Genomic DNA, 25,783 nt, shown 5'->3' with positions numbered 1-25,783 from the left:
GAGTTAGAGGCTGGTGCCAGGGGGTCTCGGGGCCTCGCCGAACTCCCCAGGCGCACTCTGGTGGGCAGCTGAGCCATCTGGGCGTCTGCCTCTTCTCGGGCAGTTGTAGGAAAGGGCGAGCGTCCCGAGCCACCTCTGCCCCGTCCGGGTGGCTCCGAGCCGAGAGGACACAGACTCGGGGAGTTGGAGAACCGTCCGAACGCGGCACTAGAGAAAGAAGGCGGGGGATTGCCGGGGCGCAGAGCCAGCCTGGCCAGTGGGGCTGTCACAGGGAAACAGAAGAGGCGGTGGTGGGGCGGCCGCGGGAGGGGGCAGAGCCTATAAAAGGCTGCGAGGAGGGCGGGAGGCGGCCGACAGGCGGCGGCGGCGGCGGCGGCAGAAGAGGCGCTTGCTTGGGGGAGCCGAGAAGCAGACACCTCGGGGTCCGAAGCGCAGCCGGGGAGCTAGGCGCTGCGCCTCGTGCTGCACCCGGGACACGCTCGCTCGGCTCGGCTCGGCTCGGGACCAGGGGCCAGGGCCGCCGGGCACTGAACAACGCCTGGTGCACAAACTTCTCGTTAAATCGGGGAGCCCCCGCCCCCCCCCCCAGTCTCCGGGACCGCGGCGGGCGGCGCCCTCGACTACTTTTCAGCGCGGGAGGAGCAGGGGAAAGCCGGGGAGCTGAGTTTCCTGGAAGCGGCGCCTGGCACATGGAGTGAGCGCTCCCGGGAGCCCTGCGCACCATGGGGCGCTGCTCCCCGGCTGCAGACCCGGATCCTTAGCCCCTCACCCCTGCTCCTCGGGACTCGCGGAGCTCAGGCGGCCTCCTAGTCCTCTCGCTAGCCGCCGGAGCCGGAGGGTCGGGGGCGGCCCCGGCATGGAGTTGCACGCGCTCTGTGGATTCCTGTACTGGCTGCTGCTGCCGCTCTCCCTTCTAGCGGGTGAGTCCCCTGGAGGGGGAGAGTAGGTGGGCGGTGGGAGAGAGAAGGAGGGAGGGTCCTAGGCCCTGGGACCTGCTCTGGGCCCAGTTTCCTTGGGGGGGGGGGAGACGTTTCCAATAACCTGCGTCTAAAGCAGACAAATAAAACTAAAGGTTTGTTTTGCACCTACTGTGTGTGAGGCACTGGGGAAGATACAAAGTTTAGCCAAGACCTAGTTTCTGCCCCAGAAGAGTTTACTGTCCGGCGGGGGCTAAGACCTCCCTCTCTTCCCCCAACCCTCGGCGAACACAGCTAACTATCCTTCACGCTAAGTGCTTTAGTGAGTCATAAAACAAAGCATGGTGGGGGGCCCCGGCAGCAAAGTTACTCCAGAGCTTGTCGGCATGCACCGCAGGCTCTGAGCCCCAGGCAGCCCTCCCCGCTCTCGGCAGCCCCCTCCTCAGGGCGTGACTCAGATCTCCTGGTGTGGGGAGGTGGCAGCACGGGTCCCCGGAAAGGCTCGTGGAGGAGGTGCACTTTCGTGAGGCTCCTGACTCTCCGCATTCCAGGGTTGCACCCTTGGGGCCGCTGTGGGGTCCCCAGTCTTCACCCCTCTGAGATCCCCTGGGAGTTGCTGTCAAGCCAAGGGGGAGGCGCCCTACTGAGAGGCCCACGGGGAAACCGATAGAGGCTCTTCAGTCGGTCCCGGGGTCTTAAAGCGGGGATCTCTCTGGAGAGTAGGGGAACGGCCCGGTGGGCACCCAGTATTATAGGATCTCTGTGGGGGGCTTTCTTTCTCACTCTCCTAAAAAAAAATTGCCAACTTGCATCACTACTTCCTGACCAATCTGGGAGAAGGCGGGTTTCCTGCCTGGAACTGTTTAATTTGGACCCTCCCGTCCAAAACTAACGTCTATTCCCGCGCCTGCTCCTACCGTCACTAACCCTGCTCCTTCCCACCCCAAGCTGGACATGCAGAACTGGTGGTGTCCCCTCCTTTGGAAAAAACAGTCAAGTCTGCCCCCGAGCCCTCCCGGTCCTGGCCTGAGGGCCTCCTACTGCTGCAGGTTGGGTCAGCGGAGGAGGCGAAGGGTGTGGGGTAGGAGCAGCCTCTTTGGGTAGTCTTGCAGTGCTTCTGCTCTGGCAATCAGTACTTGGGGGAGGGGATGTAAGCTAGCCTTGGGGAAGCCCCAAGAGTGATAAAGGGCTTCACTCTCTGGCTGGTTAGACAAAGGAGGCATGCGCCTTAAGTCCTAAATCCAGTCCCTTTTCCCATGGGGACTTGCCCCCAGAAGGCCCTGAGTCTCTGAACTTGTCAATTTCCCCACTCTCCATCTCTTGCTCCTCTTGAGTTGTCAGAAAAAGCTTGGTCCTTAGAGCGCTAACCTAGTTCTGGGACCCACCTTAGTAGAAATAGAAAAGGTTCTTCCCACCTTTCTTTCGGGTCCTTCTCCCACTCTTAGTACCCCATTTTCTTCCACCTTGCTGGTGATAATAACAAGTCACCTTTGTGTAGCCCTTTAAAGTTTACAAGACCTTACCTACCTTGTCCTGTCTCCCAGCTGATAGATATCAGAGGCAGTGACTTGAATCCTAGTTCCCTTGATTTCAAATTACAATGCTCTTTCCTAAAGCCAAGCTAGTCTAGTCCTTTCTCTCCTCTGTGCCCTAAAACTACCTCCAGGCTTTCCCCCACCCCAGACACTCAGTCTCTAAGTGGAACCAAGTTCCACTAAGGAAAGCAAACTCATTAAACTAATTCACACCAGTGGTAAGGTAATATTTTAATTTTCAGAGAGAAACACTTCTTGACTTTAATGAGGCTGGAATTTGAGGCACAATGGTTAAGACCTGTCCTGGGTAGCAACCCAAGAAAATGGGGCTGTAGGGGAAGATGAGTGTCCCAGTCTAGCCCTCAGACAGGGCTACCTTTGGTTTGGTTTGTAGGAGAGAAATCTCGCCTAACCTTGGGAACATTTTCATGTGCTGAAAAAAAAAGACTCATTGAAGACCATTGAAGGGGAGGGAGAGGCTTTTAAAAACTTTCCTCTGCTTAGTCTTTGGACAGAACAGCCCTGAACTAACCATTTGCCTGAACCAAAAAGGCGAATGGGACGGTAAACAGAGCTGTCTTGTTTGCTTTCTGCCTTCTGAGGGGGGAAAAGGTAAAAACAAGCTGGAGAAAAAAAAAAACTGGTCATTTGGAAGTTTTTAAGTTGAGGGATAGGAAATAAAGAGCTCTTTTTAAAAAAAGCCTCGGGTGCCTTTATCATTGAAGTTATATTTTGAGACAAGATATTGACGGATCCTAAGTTTATTTAAGTGTCAGAAACTAGCAGTATTAGACTGGGGGAGGGGCGATATGGAGAGATGGAAGGGGAAAGCCTTGAGCCTGTAAAAGGATTATGGATAGATGGGAATCCGTACTACAGACAGGGTGCTAATGACACTGCAATCAACCCCAGTATTGTGGAGGCAGCATCCGGTGGGAGGCCAGCACTGTACTGGGAGGCAGAGCATCTGAGTTCTAAACCTGATTCTCTCCCTAATGATGGTGGTGGCGGTGGTGGTGACCACTCCCATTTCTATGACACTTTAAAAAGCTTCCTTTTCAGAATGCTTTCCTCACAATAACTCTGGGAGGAAGGTAATACCACTATTGTTGCCCCAGTTTCCAGATCAGGAAGAGTGAGGCCTAGAAAAGGAAAGCCATTTGCCTGGGGCATATACAATTCATTTTAGATTAGGTCTTAACTTTCCTCATCTAGAAATGAAGGGATTGAATTTGTTTATTTCCAAATCCCTTCCATTCCAATTCTAGCACCTAGGAGTCTGTGACTGGAAGTTCCCGATATGATTAATGCTTGCTAAGTAGCAGGGTTGAGCAAAGGGTTGAGTAGCTGTTCTGGACACCCTAGTTTTCCTGGTCCCCTAGAATCACCGCCCCCTTCAGACAATTCCTGGCCACTGTAGTGCTTTGGAAATGAATAACTCTTCTTGAGTGAGGCCATCAGTCAGAAGATATTAGTCAGAAAATTTGCACTGCATGAGCTTAGGCAATCGTTGAGGGTGCAGGTTTGACTCATCTTGGCCGTGAGTCCGCAGGCCCTTGCTCCACTCCCTATAAGGCATCTCTGCCTAATAGCAGGCGGGTGCTAGAACACCTGATACCACTCACCAGGGCTCCTGTCACTCAGGGATCTGGAACCGAAGGGCACTCAAGAATCAGAAGGAAGAGAGAAATATGGCTCCTGGCTCAGGTCCTAGGGCCCATTCGGGATGCTAGTCTCTTGGTCTAAGCCAGCTGGTTTCAGTCCTACCTGAGTAAGTATTCTCTCCACCCCTTGGAGGAGCCTGTGGCTTTGAACCCATCTTCTGAAATGACGTTTCTCAAGAGGGGCCAGGTTCCCTGTGTTGGGGCAGGCCCCAAAGCCACAATAGCTAGATAGGAAAGACAGACATGACTAGGGCACTGGTGAGGTAGGCAGAAATACAGCTTTGCTAAGGGGCGGAAAGACAAATCAGTGGTTAGAAAGCAGTTAGCCTATCTCTGCTGTTTCTTTTTTCTTTCCTTTTTTTTTTTTTTTTTTGGTGAGTAAGGTATAGTCTTTGTTTTTGTTTTGATTTGGTTTTTTAGCAACAACAAACATTTATTTAATTTTTCCAGTTGCATGTAAGGGTAGTTTTCAACATTCATTTTCATCAGATTTAGAATTCTAATTTTTTCTCCCTCCCTCCCTTTCCTTCCCCCTCCCCAAGACAGCAACCAGGTTATATATGTACAATCCACAAGTGCTCTTTTTATCAGTTCTTTCTATGGGGGTGGATAGTAAGCTTCCTCATTAGACCCTTGGGATTGTCTTGGATCATTGCACTGCTGAGAGTAGTTAAATCATTCACAATTGCTCATTGAACAGTACTGCTATCTCTATGCACAATGTTCTCCCAGCTCTGCTCACTTGTCACTGCTGTTTACTAACTTCTCAGGCTAGATCAGATTGGGTTGTAAAAAATCCACCTCCTGCTTTTCAGGAGGGGGTGTGTGGAGGGGGGCGGGGCTTGGGTGTGTAGGCATGGGTTCAGTCAGCTGCAATGCCTCCTCACATCACGGGAACGTTTGGGGCAGCAAAGCATTCATCTGACACCCTCCTGCCGTAAGTTGGCCTTTTCTGTCCTTGAAGTTACATTTTCTCTTTGGATTCTCACAGAAACCTTAGAGGTAGGCAGGGTATTATTAACCCATTTTACAGACAAAGAAACAGAGACTCAGAGTAGTTAAACGACTATCCCTAGATAACACAGCAAGGTAGTGGTTAGGGAGAAACTAGTTCTCATACTTCTGATATTAATAACAGACCACATTTAGAGAACACTTTACGGTTTACAAAACACTTTATACGCATCTACTCTTTGAGTGAGGTAAATGATACAAGGATCCCCATTTGAACTATGGGAAAGTGGGAGCAGCTAGGTGGTGCAGTGGATAAAGCACCAGCACTGGATTCAGGAGAGCCTGAGTTCAAATCCGGCCTCAGACACTTGACACTAGCTGTGTGACCCGGGACAAGTCACTTAACCCTCATTGCCCTGCCCCCCCCCAGATACTTTGAACTATGGGAAACTTAAGGAGTAGGGTAGGATATGAGCATTTATTAAGTGCCTACTATGTGCCAGACACTGCACTAAGCTCTTTACAGATATTACCTCTTTGGTCCTCACAACACCCTGGGAAATAATAGGTGATATTATTATCCCATTTTACAATTGAGGAAACCGAGGCAGGCAGAGGTTAAATAAATTACCCATAACTAGTAGTTAAATAATAGCTAACATTTTTTATAGTACCTACTATTTACCAGACATGGTGCTAAACACTTTGCAAATACTATCTCACTTGATCTTTATGACAGCCTGGGAGGCAGATACGAATTTTATCCTCCATTTTTTTTTTTTTTTGGTGGGGCAATTGGGGTTAAGTGACTTGCCCAGGGTCACACAGCTAGTAAGTGTCAAGTGTCTGAGGCCGGATTTGAACTCAGGTACTCCTGAATCCAGGGCTGGTGCTTTTTCCAATGTGCCACCTAGCTGCCCCTATCCCCCATTTTTTTTATTTTTTATTTTTTAGTGAGGCAATTGGGGTTAAGCGACTTGCCCAGGGTCACACAGCTAGTAAGTGTTAAGTGTCTGAGGCCAGATTTGAACCCAGGTACTCCTGACTCCAGGGCTGGTGCTCTATCCACTGCGCCACCTAGCTGCCCCCCTATCCCCCATTTTTAAGATGAGGAAACTGAGACAGACAACAGTTAAGTGACTTAACCAAAGTCACACAGCTATTAAGTGTGAGATGCAGGATTTGAACACAGATCTTCCTGAATGTAGAACCATCCCATTATCTAGCTGCTTCTTAGAGAGGTTACCTAGAGTTTAGTGAATCCAGATTCTCAGTCCAAAATTCTGCGCCCACTGAGAGGGTTTAATCTCTGAGATTCCTCATGGGTCACCTGACCATAAGAGGTCCTAACTTCCCACTTCTCATCACTTCTCCTCCCCCCACCATTGGAGGCTGATGGGAGGTGGGTGTGGAGGGCAGAGGAGTGTGGAAGTAAGCGTGGTCTGTGAGTGTCCCGCCCTTACAGGGAAGAACTGAAGAAGGTGTGGGGGCTTGGGGTGGGCAGGCGATAACTGGACTACCCTAGCTGCAGGCAGCTTCCTGCAGGGTTGTCTTTTGAATCTGATGACTTTCATTTCCTTTCCTGCAAAACAGCAGTCACGTTCCCATTGTGGGCAACGCCTTACTACACTTGGAAGGCAGTGTGCCATGGTGGGAACCTGCCTCTGTACCAACCCCAGTTCTGCTGCTTCCAAACTGGGGATCAAGTCATCACCTCTTTGGGCCTCAGTTTCCTCATTTGTAAAATGAAGGGGTTGGACTAGAAGACAGTCTAAGACCCCTTCCAGTTTTACCTTTTCAATGCCAAGGTGGTCAATTTCGCCTTCAGTCTTGTTTCATCTTTATTTCCTTATGTTCATCAACAAAATTAAAAAGTGAAACAAAATAAGGACTCAGATAATACATAAACCCCTAAATGATTCACACTTTCTTCAAAGGAAAAGAAACTGAGAAATAAATAGCAATAAACTAAAACTGGGCAATTTTTTTTATCAAGCTTCCACACTTTGGGGACCCTGGGAATATAAAAGGGAGAATCAACAATGGAAGCAAGACCTGTCTTCTGGGAGCTTACTGTGATCTACCCCCCTTCCCATGTCCCTCTTCCTTCTCTCCCCTCTGATGGGAGGGCTGAGCCCTGAGCTCCCCCACAGCCTTCCTTTATAGAGGACAGAAACTGGACTTTGCCGGTCTGCTTTGCATCCTTACTTTGTAGCCTTACTTGGTTTCAATTACATGGCACAAGATGCCTCCTGGATGGGTACTCTCTGGGGTCCCATCTCCCTCCCCTCCTTTGCATCTCAGCCTCCCTTTGCATGTTGTCTTTTCTTATTAGGTTGCATGGCACACAGTGGGTGCTTAATAAGTGTTTGTTGAGTCGGAAATACTAGTAAGGGGTACAACATATATACAAGTATAGGTTAAATTGTGCGGGAGTGGAAAGAACTGAAGAGGGACAAAGCACTAGCAGCTCGAGGGGTGGGGTGGTAATGGGGGAAGGAAGCTTGGAGGGAGTGTCATTTGAACTGGACTCCAAGGGGAGGATTCTGGAAGATTGTCAGATTTCGAGCCAGAAGTGGCCTCCAAGGCTATGTAGTTCACCCTCTTCCTTTTACAGATGAGAAAACTGAGGCCCAGGGATAGTGCCATGATGCATTTGAGGTCAGGTAGGTAGTAAGCATCAGAAGCAGAATCGGAACCCAGGTCCTCTGACTCTAAAGCCAGTGTGTGTTTTCTCTTTCCCACTCAGCCTGCCAAGGGCTGTATGGATGCCCTTGGGATCCGAGAGTCCCCTACAAGACTAGGGAGTCTTAAGTTCCACAAGGAGAGTAATGCAATGTGACAAAAAAAAACTCTGAAAAGGTGGACTAGAGCCAGATTGTGGAGGGAATCAGCCAGAAGGAGCTGCTTATTTGCCTCAGCTGGGTGACCCTGGGCAAGTCCCTTAACCCTCATTGCCCTGCAAAAAGAAAAAGATGGCTTGGTGGCTTCACTTCCCTCTCTCCTTCCTGTCCTCTCTCCCTGGCTACATCCTACCCATCCTTCAAAAGCAAGCTCAAACTCCAATGCCTCTTCCAGGAAGCCCTCCCTAAGCACCAAAGTCCATACTCAGCTCGCACAGCATTTATAATCCATCCCGCTTACCATGGCCTTCTTCTGGTATCTTCTCGTTGGCATTTTTATCATCTTCCAACATTCAGACTCTTAGCAAGTTGAAGGCAGAGGTGCTGCCTTATCCATCTGTCCAATTGTCAAGTCAACTTTACAAACGCCAACCAACAAGAGCATTTCCATATATGAGAACATGTAGAGGATTGTGTATGAAACTATAGCTTCAGCTTTTTGGCTGAAAGCATATACTTCTTTGACACAGAAATATCAACGTGATCCAGCTTGTCTGGGTCTCTTTCTAAACTTACTTTTACCGACTTCTGTGTATTTTTAAAATGTTTCATTCAGAATCATTCTCACCCTTCCTACCCACTCCACATCTGAACTCCCTTCCTCTTGCTCCTTCCCCCTTGCCCCCAAATTAAAGCTCTCCTTTATTACAAAAAAAGGGCAGTCAAACAAAACAAATCCACACATTGTTCATGTCTGAAAACACACCTCTCTAGCTCAAGGATTCTTCATCTTTTTTTTTTTTTTTTGGTCATGCCCTCTTTTTGTAGTCTGGTGAAGCCTATGGATCTCTTCCCAGAATTTGTTATTAAATTGTGTCTTTGGGGTCTTTGTGACCCCATTTGGAGTTTTCTTGGCAAAGGTACTAGAGTAGTTTGCCATTTCCTTCTCCAGCTCATTTGACAGATGAGGAAACTGAGGTAGACAGGGTACAGTGACTTGCCCAGGGTCACACAGCTAATAAGTGCCTGAGGCTGAATTTGAATTCAGGAAGATGAATCTTCCTAATTTGAAGTCCAGGGCTCTATCCACTGTACCACCTAGCTTCCCCCTCTTTCCAGAATAATACTTTTAAATGCATAAAATAAGATTTATAGGACTACAATAGAAACCAATTATATCAAAATAGAATTATTGGAATATTTGTTTAAAAGCATGTTGCCTGACCCCAGGTTGAGAACCTCTAATCTTGTTCTGCAGTGTCAAGCCCAGTGAAAAGGGGGCTATTAAACCTTGCACAAGGACCTCTGAAGGTTGTATATTGACTTCAAAAACAACATATTAATATTGTCTATGTTCTACTGTATTTTAATTTATTTTGTTAGATATTCCCAAATATATATATATATATATATATATTTTACTGAGGCAATTGGGGTTAAGTGACTTGCCCAGGGTCACACAGCTAGTAAGTGTTAAGTGTCTGAGGCTGGATTTGAACTCAGGTACTCCTGACTCCAGGGCTGGTGCTTTATCCACTGCGCCACTTAGCTGCCCCTAACATCTCTTATCTAGTCCATTCCCTCTGCTGACAAGTGGAAAGCAAGACTTGTCATCATCAGTCTTCTGGAATAAGGAGAGGTCATTGTATCATCAGAGTCCTTGTTGTTTTCTTTCACATTAGCATAGTTGTCTTCTGTTGTCCTCCTGGTCCTGTTCATTTCACTCTGCATCAGTTCATTCAAGTCTTCTGTGGATTCTTGGAAACTGTTCCCTCATTCATTTTTTACATTATACCTTGACTCTGTGTGTGTGTGTGTGTATGTATGTGTGTGTGTATGTATATATATACACATACACAACCCATATATATATATATATATATATATATATATATATATAAAGCATACATACATACATGCACACACACATATACAGGTCTTTTCTTTTCTCATCTCTTGATGATATCCAGAATAGTGACTTGTATTTCATGAATTGCTCCATAAGTTTTTTTCTCACTTCCTGCTGGAGAAGTAGGTGATGAATTCAAAACAAAGACATTGTGTTTTCAGGCATGGCCAGTGTGGGAATCTGTTTAGCTGGACATCATGCATATGATGAAGATTTTGTTTTTGTTTTTTGTTCCAATGGGGGGAGAGAGCGAAATGGACAGATTATAAATGCATATAAAAATAAATAAATAGATTTTAGGAAGAAAAAGTCTTTTGATTGATTTTCAGGAAAAGATCCCATCAGAGGAGACTGGTCCTTAAGAGTTTCAGACTCCCTAGCGCCTCGGCACTTGGCAGTCTCTGGAAGTCTGACTCGGAGACCTGGAGGAGAAGGGCTGCTTCATTTCCTTTTTTTCTCCTCTCTAGGGAGGGTCAGCACCACGGCTGCTTCCCTAGGTCTCTAGGCACTCAGCAGCCCCCAAAACCTTAGGTGTAAGTTTGATGGCAGGACCAAAGGGCAGGTTTCATGTGGGAGAGACCCTGGTGTTGTTTTTATGTTCTCTGGGTAGACTGGGGCCATTTCTTACAGCCTCTGTTGCTAGAGATCAGAGGCTGTGGCCTGTAACTGCTCCTTCAAGCGTAGAAAAGATGCTAAGAATGTGGGAGTTCCTTTCTTGGGCTCAGAGCAAAGAAACTCTCTCCTGACTTCCTGATTGATGTAGCTGATTTCCACCCTTGAAAGATGTTTCAAAGCCACCTTGAGGAAAGACTTGGAAGTCTTCAGGGACCCATGAATATACTTCATCCATGTTCCCTGGCTTCTCGGTGATTCATCTGTTGGACATTGAGTCACCCATACGACAGAGCCCTCCCCTTTGGGGAAACAGGCTAGACTCTGGGTCGTCACTGGGAGAGGATTCCCATGTTGCTTTCCCTAAGGCCTCTGAGTCTGAAACAGCTGCAGCATCTGCTCTGGGGCCTGGGCGTGCGGCAAATGCTAGGGACTCTCTGAGTGGAGGGAGTTTGACATGGCTCAAGAGTCTTTTCCTGGTCCCCGAGGACCGTGGAAACACATCTTGGCTTCACGGACGTAAGAGGGAAAGGAGTGGGGCAGCTAGGTGGCGCAGTGGATAGAGCACCAGCCCTGGATTCAGGAGTACCTGAGTTCAAATCCGGCCTCAGACACTTAATACTTACTAGCTGTGTGACCCTGGGCAAGTCACTTAACCCCCATTGCCCCACAAAAAAAAAAAAAAAAAAAGAGGGAAAGGAGTCAGCTAGCAAGTCCCAGAGAGAAGTTTGGCAGCACTGGGGCAGGTGACTGTGGGATACTATAGTCCCCCACCGGTACTCCAGGATTCCACATGAACTTTCCTTAGTCATAGAGATGTCTGCCTAGACATGTCAGGACATTTCTTTGGCCTTTTCTGAATTCATTCGATTACTCAGTGAGGTAGCTTGGATGTAGGACAACTGTTTTCTTATCCTCCTTTGACATTAATTGTGGGAACTTGGGAATCATTCTCTCTCTGGATCTCAGTGTCCTTATCTCTACAATTAAGGATTTGTTGTTTTGGGGGGTTTTTTAGGTGGGGCAGTGAGGGTTAAGTGACTTGCCCAGGGTCACACAGCTAATAAGTGTCAAGTGTCTGAAGCCAGATTTGAACTTAGGTCCTCCTGAATCCAGGGCCGGTGCTTTATCCACTCTGCCACCTAGCTGCCCCCACAATTAAGGATTTGTACTGGACTCATTTTGATTGCCATTTACAAGCCACCTATTGTATGGTAGCCTCTGAGCTAGGCACTGGGGAGCCAAAAGAGATAGGACCCAGACCCTGCCCTCAAGAGGTTTGGAATCTAATAGACTATTTCTTTTAGATGCAACATCCCGTGGTTCTGTAATTGCAAGTATTTATTGGATGCTTATCTATGGATGCGGCCCTCTCCTAGATTTGGGGTGACTTCCCCCACCATTTACCTGGCATGTATTTTGTTCATATTTATATTTATTATATTTTGTGTATATTTACTTGGGTACATCTCATCCCTCCAAATGGAAGCAGCTGGGGGCAGGGGCGGCAGTGGGTAGAGTGCTGGACTTGGACTCAGGGACTCCTGAGTTTGAATCTTGTCTTAGACGCTTACTAGCTGTTCGACCCCAGACGGGACACTTTCCTAGCCTCTGTTCCCTCATCTGTAATGTGGGCACAATCATAATAGCTTCCTCATAAGGCTGTCCTAAGCGCCAAAGGATATACAACTGACTGTGTGAACCTGAAAGCACCGTGTATTATTGTAGTCGTGTGGCCCATCATGTAAGTCAGTGAATGATTAAATGCTTATCTGCAGACTCTGAACAGGAGGTGGCTGTAGTCCAGAAAAGGGGGAGATAGGAGAGAGCTGGGGGTTCAAACTTGATAGAGGGGGGACATGGGCTGAGCATGACACGTGCTAGGGCTCTGGGAGAAGCTGTGTTTGGATGGGGAGTGTGGGGAGGAGGTGGGGAGCTGAGAGTCAGGGAGCAGGAGGCATTGGTTGGAGAGAGAGCAGGATGTAGGTTTTCCAACACTGTTTTCACTACACTGGCTCCTTTGGTTGCCAGGAAGAGTTTGAACTTAAGCCTATAATTAATAGGGAGCCAGTGAAGGTCTTTGAGCATGTCCGGGTGAACCTTTCTAGGGAGGGGTGACTCTGGTAGCCCCCTGGCATAAGGCCTCTGCATAATCAGCCTGACTTCCTTCCTCTTCAGGTCCGGAGGTAGCTAGGCACCTTCCACTTTGGGAGGGAGAGAGGGAGGAAGGGCCTGATCCGAAGTGGGATGGAGTTGGCAGGACCCCAACACACAGGGGGAAGGGAAACTGAGCTGAGGGGCTGGTGGTTAAGCTCATCCTCCTGACTCTTGACTTGTGGAAGCCCTTTGGGATTAGCCTGGACTAGCTGGGCTTTGGAGGAAGAGGAACTGAGTCACAGAAGTCACTGGGTCCTAAGTGCAGAAAGGCTGGGCTTCTCCTTCTGGTCAGTCAGTGCCCGCCGGGTTCTGGCCTGCTCTGTGCCCTCCCGGTACACAACAGGAGCCCTATAGCCTGGGCCTCCAGCCCTCTCTCCCCCTACCCCCTACCCCCATCCCCATCCCCCACCCACCCCCACCTCCTAGCCTTGCTTGAAAGATTTCTGTTGAGTAGGGCTGGGTAATTTTTTGTGTGTGTTGGTAGTTTTAATAGCATAATCATAGGGGGTATTTTTAGTCTCCCTCTAACGGACAGGGCTGGTTTTTGGGCGACTGGCTGTTTACCAGCCTTCGATCTCCAAGCTATTTTTCTCCTTAAGTAAATACAGCCCCAGGCACTCCAGGCTTCGGCTGTCCCCCTGCCCCCAGGGCTTGGACTAAAGCAGGCCAGTGGGCCCCACAGCTGCCTCTTGTGGTTGCTTTTTTAAGAGAGCTGGGTGGCTAAAAATGGGCCCAGGATGTTGGCTTCTGGCTTCTGGAGGCCCGGGGAAAGGCAGCACCCCACAGGGAGGGAAGTTGGGCCCGGACGTCTGGGGTGGACTGTTTTTCATTCTCCTTATTCCGGGTATTGTCTCCTAAGGAGGTGCTCCCACCATTGGGCAACCTGTGATAGCTGTGATATTGTGGGTTAGGGTGGAGGGCCCGGGCACCCACCCCTTACTCCCCATGAGGCTCAGCTTCTGCTCTTGGCTCTCCTTGGCTCTCTCCAGGCCCCAGCCTGCCTTGGCTGGTGTAGGGCAGCGTCAAGATTTGTTTGTGTGGCTCTGGTTCCCTGAGAAGCCCTTCCCTCCTTCCCTCTCCCCCCCCCCCCCCAGCACCGCTCCCTCCCCTTTCCCCGCTTTTGTTTAGAAGTTGCCGCTGTTGGATCAACTTCCTAAATTAACCTTCTGAAAAAAAAAAAAAAACCTGCTATGTAAACAAATTCCTTCTGCCTGGGCTCGAGGTACCAAAGGAATGTGATTGCGGCCTGTATCCTCTGCCGCTTTGGTCCGGCCATGCCAAGGGCTGCATCCACCCAGGTCTCCTCCTCATGGCTTCTCCTTCCTTCTCTCCCTCTCCATCTGTTTTCCCAGTCTGACTGCCTGGTGATATTGGATTCTCTTCATTTACAGATGAGGGAGCTAAGAAATTAAGTGGTCTGCTTAGGCTCATACAGTTAGGAAGTATCTGAGGGAAGATTTAAATCCAAGTCTTCCTAACTTCTAGTCGACTGCCCTCTATGCCCAAACTTCTTAAACTGTGGGTAGAGACCCCATATGGGGTCACATAACTGAATGTGGGGGTCACCAAATATTTGGCAACAGTAAAAGGTTACGTAGACCTATTTTATATGCTTATATACTGGGCCGGGGTCTTGTGTAAATTTCTCGAGAGAAAAGGGGGTGGCGAATGAAAAAAGTTTAAGAAGCCCTGCACCGTGCTACCTGTGTGGTCAAGAACAAAGAAGGGCTCTACAGGGGTTTGGTGGGCCATTGGGTGGATGAGTAAGGCATGCAAAGGTTTGTGAGCTAGGTGGTGAAGTGGATAGAGAGGCCTGGAGTCAGGAAGATTCATCTTCCTGAGTTCAAATCCAGCCTCATACACTCACTTGCTGTGTGATCCTGGGTGAGTCTCTTAAACTTATAACCCTATTTGCCTCAGTTTCCTCATCTGTAAAATAACCTGGAGAAGGAAATGGCAAAACACTCTGGTATCGCTTCCAAGAAAACCCCAAATGGGGTCAGGAAGAGTCAGACAAGACTGAAAAATGACTGAGCAACAACTTTTCACCACAACTGTTCCCTCCCCACCCCCATACACAAATTGGCGAAGACTGTGGCCTGAGGCCCACACCTCTCCATGAATACTGAACAAAGTCTCCAATGTTCCATCTTGTAGAAGCCCCTAGGACTCTGTCACCTGTCAGCATGGAGCCCAGCTAGGGTTTCACCTTCTTGGTGAAGGGTGAAGCCTTCCCTGGCCATCCCAGCCCTCATTGAGGGCCCCCCCCCACTTCCTCCTGCCTGAAAACACTTAGTCGCTGCATTACTCATTTGGCAGTTATGGACTGCCTTGTTTTGTTATTTAACTAAGTGTTTCTTTGCAGGATCTTAAAACATAGAATGTAAGAGCTGGAAAGGCTCTTAGGAAATAGAATGTGAGAATTAGAAGGGCCCCGGGACTACAGAGCATTAGAACTCAGGCAGGGCAGCTGGAAAGGGCCTTAGAATCCAGCCAGGAAGAAGCGGAAGAAACCTTCAGAGACCAGGAGAGATGGAGGAGGTCAACTCCCATGTTGTACAGGAGAAGAAGCTAAGCCCAAGAGACAGTCACTGGCCCAGGGCTACACGGCTGGTGCAAGTGGAAGCCTGTCTCTGCCTTCCCCTCCTCCCAAGACCTTGCACACCAGGACAAGCTCTTCCTTTGGTGCCCAACACAACGCTGGGAACACAAATGGACACAAAACATAGCAGGTGCTCACTAAAGATTCGTCAACTGGAATTTGGTCTAACTTAATCTGTCTCTCCTTTTGCCCCCAGTATCTGATGCTATTGCTTTTAGTCCTCCCCCCTCCCACATCCCCTCCATTAATACCTGACCGGGCTATTTGTAAGCTGAGCGCTCTTGGGCAAGTCGGTTTCGATGCTTCAAGCCTTAGTTTATTCATCTGTATAGGGGCAGCTAGGTGGCGCAGTGGATAGAGCACCGGCCCTGGATTCAGGAGGACCTGAGTTCAAATCCAGCCTCAGACACTTAACACTTACTAGCCGTGTGACCCTGGGCAAGTCACTTAACCCCACCTGCCTCACTCCCCCCCAAAAAGTTTATTCATCTGTAAAATGGGATAACACTATACTCTACACAGGACTGTTTTGAGGAAAGCACAGTAAACGAAAAGTACTTTTAAAATGTTAGTTACTATTACTGTTACCTTTGCTACAATTATGTGAATGATGGGTCCTTATTGCTTTCTTGATGGCCCATTTAACATCCATTTGTCCCACCAATATGATTGGGGGGGTGGGCAGGGAGTATTTAAAAAAAAAAAAAGAAACTTCCAGCAGAAGCATCCAAGTCGTTGAGGTAGTTTGATGTTTTTTTCTCTTTAGCTCATCTGTGTGGTTCCCCCCACCCATTTTATATTTTTATTATAAGATCAGCGCCAGGACGAGTCACTGACTAATTCTATGGGAGTAAACTGCTCCCCAGTAAAGTTTTTCTGCATGGAGTTGGGAGAACAGATGTGTAGGGAAGGCTCAGTGCTGTGCTTGGGGCTTCTGATAACTGAAGATGGAGACAATGGAGTTGCACACTTCTCTCTCCCAAGAGATAGCAGCTCCTAAACTCCTGCCCAGAGAGGGTTTGTCCCATCCCTCTCCCATGTGCTTTTGCAGGCTTTATCTGTGTCCACAGACCCCTGGAGGATCAGGAAAGATGGAGGAGGGGAGATGGTGGCTAATCTCAGTAGCTCAGGCAACCCAGAGGGTGTGGGGGGGGGGCGGGCCAGGACCAGGTTCAACTTCTCCAGATGGACACAGAAGCTCTAAGAGTTCACTGTTTAGCCACATTATTCGAGCGAAGAGCAGACATTTATGGAGCCCACTGTGTGTTCTGCCCAAGCCTAGGTGCCAGGTCGGGGTGAGGAGAAGAATGACCAAGAGATGTTACCTGCCATGGTCCCCATCCTCCAGAGACTCACCACTCTAGTGGGAGAAAGGAGATGATGAAAGCTTAAAATAGGCATCCATGGGTAGTGACTCTGGGCCAGGGGTCAGCAGACCTGGATTCCAGGCTGGTTCTACCACACTCTGGGTAACCTCAGACAAGTCAGTGAGGTTCAAACAAATATTTATGAAGAACCTGGTATATGTCAACCACTGGGGACAAAAGACAAAAGACAAGACAGTCCCTGCCCTTGCCCTTCCTGTATGGGAAATGAGGGCATTAGACCAGATAATCTCCGAGACGTCTTCTAGTTCTGAACCCACTTTTGAGGGGCCTTTTTGGCTCTGACATCCTATGTTCCAAGGCGGGGGCTCTAAACCTGGAGTCAAAGGACCCTGAGGGTTTGGGGGATCGATTTCAGGGGATCTGTGCACTTCGATGGGGAAAAAAATTACATTTTTATCTCCAATGACATTTAACTGAAATTTAGTATTTCCTTAGATTATTTTAAAAACATTATACTGAGAGTGATTCCAGAGGCTTCACTAGACTGCCAAAGGGGGCCGAGACACAAAAAGGATGAAGAAGCCCTGGTCTAAGGTCTTTTCAGGCATTAACATTGTGTGTCCTAGAGTCTCATGTGGTTAATACTTTCAGAGACTCGGGGGCAGCTAGGTGGCATAGTGGATAAAGCACAGGCCCTGGATTTAGGAGGACCTGAATTAAAATCCAGCCTCAGACACTTGACACTTAGTAGCTGTGTGACCCTGGGCAAGTCACTTAACCCTCATTGCCCCACAAAACAAAACAAAAAACAAAAACAAAACAAAACCAAAAAATACTTTCAGAGACTCTCCTTCTGAGCTGTCTATCATCCTCCTCCTCCTCCTCCTTCTCTTTCTTCCCCTCTCCCCTCTCCTCCTCCTTCTCTTCCACTTCCTCCTCTTCTTCCTCTTCCTCCCCTTCCTATTCTCTTCCCCCTCTCCTCTTCCTCCCCCTCCCCCTTCCTACTTCCTATCCTCTCCCCTCCTTCTCTTCTCCCTTCCTCTCCTCCTCCTTCTTCCTCTTCTCCCTTTTCCTCTCTTCCTCCTTCTTCTCCTCCTCTTCTTCCTCCCCCTTCCTCTCCTCCCTTTTCTCTTCCTTTTCCTTCATCTCCCTTTCCTCTTCCTACTCTTCTTCCTCTTCTTTCTTCCTCTACTCCTCCTCCTCTTCCTGTTCTTCCTCCTTCTCCTTCTCAAGTCTTGGTCTATCAGGACTCATATGATTAAGATTTACTGAGGACCCTCTGTGGTTCAGGAATTGTGGGAAAAGTCTGGTCCCCAGGTGAGAAGCTCTGTCTGAATCATCCCAAGCAGGAGTAGAACTAGTGGACATTGGTGGGTGACTCAGAGGATGCAGGTCTGCACTGAATGGGAACACATGGCAAAATGAAATGCTACTGTCAGTGGGTAGGAAGTCAACATGAATATCCCAGGCTGGGTGAGAAAGGAAGTATTTTTTCTCATTGAGGTTTGCAGTGTCCCAAGAAGTGGGTGGGAAATGTATTCATTCAAAAAATTCTTATTCAGTACCTGCTTTGTATAGGGCATTGTGGGGGAAGGAGCATGACCCAATACAGAATATAAGGAGAAGGAACAGTTCTAGGCTTTTTAAAAAATATGATCTCATTTAACAATAACAGCTAACATTTATATAGCATTGTAGGTCAGGCACTATAAAGCGCTAAGCGCTTTACAATTATTATCTCATTTAATCCTCATAATGACCCATCTCAAAATTCCTTTTTGAAAAAGTTTTCTTTTTTAATTTTGAACTTATCAAACATTTAAAAACGAACATTTCAATATACAATGAACAAAAGGAGGGTTTAATTATGAAAATGTAAACTATTGTTTTATATAGTTTATTTTTAAAAGTCTATATTCAGGGGCAGATAGGTGGCACAGTGGATAGAGCACCGGCCCTGGATTCAGAAGGACCTGAGTTCAAATCCGGCTTCAGACACTTAACACTTACTAGCTGTGTGACCCTGGACAAGTCACTTAACCCCAACTGCCACACACACACAGTCTATATTCAATTTAATGTGATTAATACTGAAACTGTTCTGCTTGTCTCTATCCCCTTCTGAACTTCTTTCTGCTCCCTTCTCTGTGTGTTTAAAAAGTGTTGTATTGATGCTCTTTTTCCTATTTTTCTTTCCCCTTCCTTCCTTCCATCCTTCCTTCCTTCCTTCCTTCCTTCCTTCCTTCCTTCCTTCCTTCCTTCCTTCCTTCCTTCCTTCCTTCCTTCCTTCCTCCCTCCCTCCCTCCCTCCCTTCTTTCCTTCCTTCCTTCCTTCCTTCCTTCCTTCCTTCCTTCCTTCCTTCCTTCCTTCCTTCCTTCCTTCCTTCCTTCCTTCCTTCCTTCCTGCCTCCTTCCCTCCCTCCATCCCTCTCTCTTCTCTTTCTTCCTTCCTTCCTTTCTTTCTATCTATCTCCATTGTTATCCACCTGCCTCCTTCCCCAACTCCTCACACTTGTCCTCAATAGAAGCCCTCCCTTGTTTAAAGTGAGTGTAGTAAAGCAAAGCAAACAAACCAACACATTGGCCATATCAAAAAGTGTCTTTTCTGCATTTTTATTCCATCACCTCTCTGCCAAGGAGTGGCTCACAGGCTTTGCCATTGGTTCTTGGAAGTCATGATTGATCCCTGCATTGATTGAGGTTCTGGAGTGTGGTCACTTTGTAAATTGTTCTCTTGGTTCTGTTAAATTCATTCTGCATCTGTTCATACACATTTTCCTAGGTGTAACCCTTGACTCAGAGGGTTGATGAAGTATCTTCCCGGATTAGGAATGTCTTATGCAAATGGACCTTTGAGCCAGGGGTCACCTAGATTTCTCTGAATCCATCATATTTGTCATTTCTTTTGGTACAGTAATATTCTACCCCATTCATATACCACAGTTTGTTCAATCAATCCCCAGTTGATAGGTACCCATTTTGTTTCCAGTTCAACAACAAAAAGTACTGCTATAAACAATTGTGTACAAATGGTTGCTTTATCTCTTTCTTTGGTATATGTGCTACTACTGGCATCAAGAGTGAATAAATATGTAAAGTTTTGAGTATGGTTCCAAATTTCTTTCCAGAGTCAGTTTAATTACCAGCACGCAACCTCTCCATCACTGGACATTTTCATCTTTTTTTATCTTTGCTAATCTGATAGGTATGAGATGGAACCAAACAGTTGTTTGGTTTCTTTTTATTTTATTATTAATGATTTGGAGTATTTTTCATAGGGTTATTGATAGTTTGCATTCTTTCATTTCCTTTGCACCATTTATCAATTGGGGGAATAGTCCTTGATCTTATGTTTGAAAAAAGTTATCTTGAATAGATAATTTTATCAGAGAAGTTTGCTGCAAATATTTTTCCTAGTTGTTCTTCCTTGTTTAGTTAAGAATTCTTCCCTAAGTCTTAGTGGTAAAGCATATCTCCTTCCTTTCTCCTCTAATTTGCTAATAATATGACCTTTTATAGTTAGGTCATGTGTCCATTTGGAACTTATTGTGGTATATGGTGTAAGATATTGTTCTAAACTTAATTCCTGCCAGACTGCTTTCTAGTTTTACCAGCAGTTTTTTTGTTGAATAAGGAATCTATATTCCAGTGGTTGGTGCCATTGGTTTTATCAAACAGTATGGTACCATGTGCAATTATTTCTGGGTGTTATTTACCTACTCTGTTCCACCTATCAATTAAAATTTTTTTTAAACCAATACCAAATACTTTAATGATTACTGCTTTGTAGTATAGTTTGAGATTTGGTTCTGCTAGGTCGTCCCTCTTTAGTCCTATTTTTTTTACCTACTATTTCCTAGAGATTTTTGACCTTTTGTTCTTCTAAATGAATTGTGGTATTACTTTGTCTGATTGTATAAAGTAATCCCTTGGGAGTTTTTATTGATGTGGCACTAAATCTCTAAATTAATTTAGGTGATGTGATAATTTTTATTATTTTGGCATGGCTCAATCATGAGTAATTAGTATCTCCAATTATTTACTATAATAATGTAATAATACTAATATATCATTATATGAATAATAATATAGTATTAATATAATGCATTATTTTAATGGGAAAGCTAAGCGGCTCAGTGACTATAGGGCCAGGCCTGTAGTCAGGAAGACCTGAGTTGAAAGCTAGCCTCAGATACTTATTAGCTGTGTGACCCTGGGCAAGTTACTTAACCCTGTTTGCTTCAGTTTCCTCATCTGTAAAATGAGCTGAAGAAGGAAATGGCAAACCACTCCAGTATCTTTGCCAAGAAAACCCCAAATGGCATCACAAAGAGTTAGACACTACTAATGCACTAAACAACAAATTATATTAATATGATATAATATCAACATGACATGTTATTATGTTAATATAACAGATTATTACATGAATGCACTAACAACAAAATAATATATTAATATTAATTTGTATTAATGTAAATCATAATAATATAATGTATATATTTATAAAATATATTATAATGCAATATTAAGGTCATGTTATGGTAGTATATAATTGTAATAATACTAGTTAATATAATAATAATGTCTAATTCCTTTATTTCTGTAAAGAATGTTCTGCTACCCAGTGATACTGGGTTTTTGGCTCCATCTCCCTACTCCAAGCATTTTCTCTGGCTGTACCCCATACTTGGAATGCCTTTCCTCATTTCCACCTCCGAGCTTCCTTGGCTTCTATCAAGTCTCAACTAAAGTCCCAACTTCAACAAGAACCTTTTCCCAGTCCTGCCTTTCTTCTGTGATTATCTCCTGATTTATCCTTTCTTTATCATATTTGCACATGGTCATTTATTTTTGCACATGGTCTCCTCCATTAGACTGTGAGCTCCTTGCAGGCAGAGACTGGTCTTTTTTTTTTTTTAAGTTCAGAGAATAGGTTGGTTTGACTGGAATGGAGAGAGTATGAAGGGGAGTACATTTTTTTGGCAAATTGTTTTTATTCATCTTAAATACAAAACAAGAAAAGAAAAAAAAAAGAACATTTCCATGTACACGGCAGAACATGGGAGAGGATTCAATATAAAACAATAAATTTCCATTTCAAGAAAACCTATGTAATAAATACTGCACATTGTTTTCAAGGCTATCTTATTTTTCTCTGCTTCCTTCTGGGTTTTCTTTTGTTTTCTTCTGTGAATTTTTTACTTTATCTCCCCCCCCCCAACCCTTCCAAAGAAGGCAATAATTAAATGTGCATATATACATACATATTTATTTATAAACATACACATGTGTATACATATATACTCATACACATATATGTAAGATTGTATTATATACACTTCCCCTTGTCATCCCTTTCTTTGGCGAAGGATAGCATCTTCCTTCATAGATCCAAATCTTTCCATGTTTTTCTGGATCAACCAGCTTATTATTTCCTATACCACAGCAGTATTCCAACATAATCATATTCTGACAGATGGTCTATGAAAGTCTCCCCTTAATTTTCTGAATTCCTTCTTTTCTTGGTGTAATTTTGAAACAAATCTGGAAAGGTATGTTGTAATCAGCCTGTGAAGGCCTTTCTATGCCAAGTTGAGTTTGTTGAGTTTTATCATAGAAGGAATAGGGAGTTATTGAAAATTCTTCTTCTTCTTCTTCTTCTTCTTCTTCTTTTTTTTTTTGGTGAGGCACTTGGGGTTAAGTGACTTGCCCAGGGTCACATAGCTAGTAAGTGTCAAGTGACTGAGGCTGGATTTGAACTCATGTCCTCCTGAATCCAGGACCGATGCTCTATCCACTGTGCCACCTAGCTGCCCCTGTTGAAGATTCTTAAGAAGAGGAGTGACATGATTGGACTTTGTTTCAAAGTTGTTTTGGTAGTTGTATGTAGAATGGGTTGGAGAGGACAGAGACTGGGAGCAAGTAGATCAGTTTGGGACTACTCATGTGGAACCTAAATTTTGGAGTTGTTGTATCCTTATTTAATCAACAATTACTTTCCCCTCATTCATTAAAGAAACTGTTCCCCGTGGTTTTGTGTTTCTTTACCGGGGCAGGGACTACCTGTTAACATGCATCATTATAAAACTAATGCATGACTCAGAGCTCACAAAATATAGTCATTTTTAATTATCTTTTCCTCACTGAATCCCACATCAGGATATTTTTAGGCATGAACCCCACCCCTTACCCCAGCCCCACTGAAACACAGAAAGGTTCAGCATCTTGCTGAAAGCCACACAGCCAAAGTGGCGGGTTGGCTAATTTGTACAGGGAACAATTGAACTCTGTTGAGAATGGATCTGAGTGCCAACCTTCCCCAGGCAAGGCTCCTTAGTCTGGTCTGATCTGAGTCACAGTTTGGGGCTACTGTGGGAGAGAAGGGAGCATGGGGGACCTTTCCCAAGGCTGCTAGCTAGAGGACAGCTTACTCTGGAGTAAGCTCAGGGGCCTTCTCCTGGCTGGGGTCAAGAGGAAGCACACTGGGCAGACATTCTCCCTGGAGATGACCACACCAGTTAGGATTTGGTCCAGAGGCTGACTTTCTTGGTCCAGAGGAACAGACGTCATGTATAAACCACGGAGCAGAGAGTGTCAGGGCGAGGAAGACCGGAGAGAAAATATCATTCAACCCCCTTGTTTTACGGATGATGAGACTGAGAACAACAGGTTAAGTGATTTGTGACAGATCACCCCCGGATCTATTCCTAGCCTAGTAGGCGTCTATTATCATTGGGGTGTATTCTCGGCAGTGAGCCAATTCGCATAATTGCATACTGTATCTGTGTCAATTAAACTGCCAAGATCTCTGTGTATCTTAATAATCAATAGATCCAGAGGTTCTTAACCTTGTTTATATGTCATAGATGCATTTGGGCAGTCTGGAGAAGCCTTTGGACTGCCCCCCCCCTCCAGAATCATGTTTCTATATTCATAAAATACTTAAGATTCCAAAGAAAACCAAAGGTCATCAAAAATAAATATGTATTTTTTTCTATCCAAGTTCACCAACCCCCTAAGAAAATCTATCCATTAGACTTCCAAGGAGTCTGTGGAGCCCAGATTAAGAACCCCTGATCTAAGATACTTTCTTATATTACAGAGGAGGGAACTGAGGGAAGGGAGGAGGGAAGGAAGGAAATGGAGGAGGGAAATGACTCACTTTATGGTAATGCAGTGAGAATCAGTGGTACAGCTGAGATCTGGAAGTCGTCTTTCCTGATTGCCCATCTAGATTTCTCTCTTTTATTCCAGTATTCCTGTCCCTCACCCCCAAGCAGAGACTGACAACGTCTGCCTGTAGAGTTTGAACACTCCCATGGAAGTGTGTAGGGGACCTTTTCTCACTATTACTCAAGGCTGGTAATTTGATGGTTCTGCTGATAGAAATTAGGAGCTGGTTGGACTTTGGCCATAGACTTCCAAGAAGCTGAGAATTTACTTTCTTCAATATTTCCCCCTTTGACCTCCACTCATTCCTGTCTGACTCTATCAATCACCAAGCATTTATTACAGGCTTACAGACACTTTGCTAAGGGCTGAGGATACCAAGAAAGGCCCAAACAGTCCTCACTCTCAGCTTATGTAAATAGTTAGGGACATATAGGATATATACATGGTAGTTGGAAGGAACCTTAAAGCAGAAGATTCTAGCATCTGGGGGCACTGGGAAAGGCTTCCTCAAGGAGGTGGCATTTGGACAGAATGAATTTTTTAGGTGGCACAGTGGATACAGCACTGAGTCTGGAGTCAGGAAGACCTTAGACACTTACCAGCTGTGTGACCCTGGGTAAATCACTTGACCCTGTTTGCCTCAGTTTCCTCATCTGTAAAATGAGCTAGAGAAGGTAATGGCAAACCATTGTAGCATCTTTGCCAAGAAAACCCCAAATGGAATCACAAAGAGTCAGACATGACTAAAATGAATAACAAACTTTATGTTTTAAAAAAATACATTCTATTGATATATTTCACTTATACATACATAGTTTAAATCTTCTCCTGCATCTTTCCCCCTCCCAGAGAGCCATCCTTTATAGCAAATAACTTTTAAGAGAAAAAAGAAGAGAAAAATCAATCAGCACATCAAAAAATGTCTGACAACATATATATATATATATACACAATGTTTCACCCTCATGGACCTCCCCTCTCTTCAAAGGAGCTGAGTCTTAAAGGAAGACAGGAATTCTAAGAGTTGGAAGTGAGGAGAGAGAGTATTTGAGGTATGGGGTATAAAGACATGAAGATGGGAAATATGGAATAAGTTGTTCAAGGAGTAGCAAGCTTACCAGTATGTCTGATTGAGGGGTACAAAATGTAAGGAGAAAGGGATCAGTCGATGAAGAATTCTAAATGTCGGAGGGCTTTATATATGATCCTGGAGGTGATAGGGAGCTACTGAAGTTTATAGAATGAGGGGAGAAGTGTGACATGGTCAGACCTGTCGCTGGCAGCCAAGTAGAGGATAGATTGGGGTAGGGTCTTGAAGTAGGGAGACCAATTAAAAGGCTATTGTAAAAGACCAGATGAGACATGAAGACGACCTGGATTAGGTGACTACAGACAAGAGAACTGTAAGTGATGTGAAAGTAAAGAAGGACAAGATGTGGCAACAGTCTGGGTATATGGGGTGAAGGAGAGGGACCAATCAAGGATGATACTGAGGTTTCTGACCAGGGTGGCTCAGAGGGGGGTAGTGCCTTTGACAAAAATGGAGAAGTGTGCAAGAGTGGGTTTCAGGAGAGAGAGAATGGTTTCTGTTTGAGATGCTGAGAGGATAGATAGTTGGAAATGTCCAGTGGGCCATTGGTGACATATGCCTGGAGCCTAGGAGAAAGACTAGGGCTGGAGATAGAGATTGGGAACCATGTGCAGAAAGATGATAAATGAGCCCATGACAGTTAATGAGTTCTAGAAGAGAGATAAAGAGGAAAGAGAATAGGGCCTCAGCGGAGCCTCAAGGGACACCCCACAGTAAGAATCAGAGGCAGGACCTGGAAAGAAGAATTGTAACTTTTCAGGCCCAATGGACTTTCTCCTATAGGTCTTTTTGTTTAGTTAGGTTTTTTTTTGGGGGGGTTGGAGGCAATTGGGGTTAAGTGACTTGTCCAGGGTCACAACTAGTAAATGTCTGAGGCTGGATTTGAACTCAGGTTCTCCTGACTCCAGTCCCATCCTTCTATCCCCTTTGCAGCCTAGCTGCAAATAGCTAGATTGGGGTGGGGGGCTATAGCTGAAAAGAGCAGAGTGCCCACCCC

At 45.8% G+C, this 25,783-nt stretch overlaps 1 protein-coding gene across 3 annotated transcripts in view; it reads left to right on the top strand.

Moving 5' to 3' along the window:
- The first annotated feature begins 373 nt into the window (after positions 1 to 373).
- The window catches only part of PIEZO1 (piezo type mechanosensitive ion channel component 1), a 183,384-nt gene continuing 157,974 nt past the window's right edge, over positions 374 to 25,783 (top strand). For all 3 annotated transcript variants that reach the window (XM_043984200.1, XM_043984201.1, XM_043984199.1), the window contains exon 1: positions 374 to 920. In XM_043984200.1, coding sequence (XP_043840135.1) covers positions 857 to 920 — 64 coding nt within the window. In that variant the 5' untranslated portion in view covers positions 374 to 856. The remainder of the gene's footprint in view (positions 921 to 25,783) is intronic.

Source organism: Dromiciops gliroides, chromosome 2 (genome assembly GCF_019393635.1).
Source record: "Dromiciops gliroides isolate mDroGli1 chromosome 2, mDroGli1.pri, whole genome shotgun sequence".
In the NCBI taxonomy this organism is placed as follows: Eukaryota; Metazoa; Chordata; class Mammalia; order Microbiotheria; family Microbiotheriidae; genus Dromiciops; species Dromiciops gliroides.
Note: the sequence above shows the minus strand (reverse complement) of the source record. Positions and strands in the feature narration are given on the sequence as shown.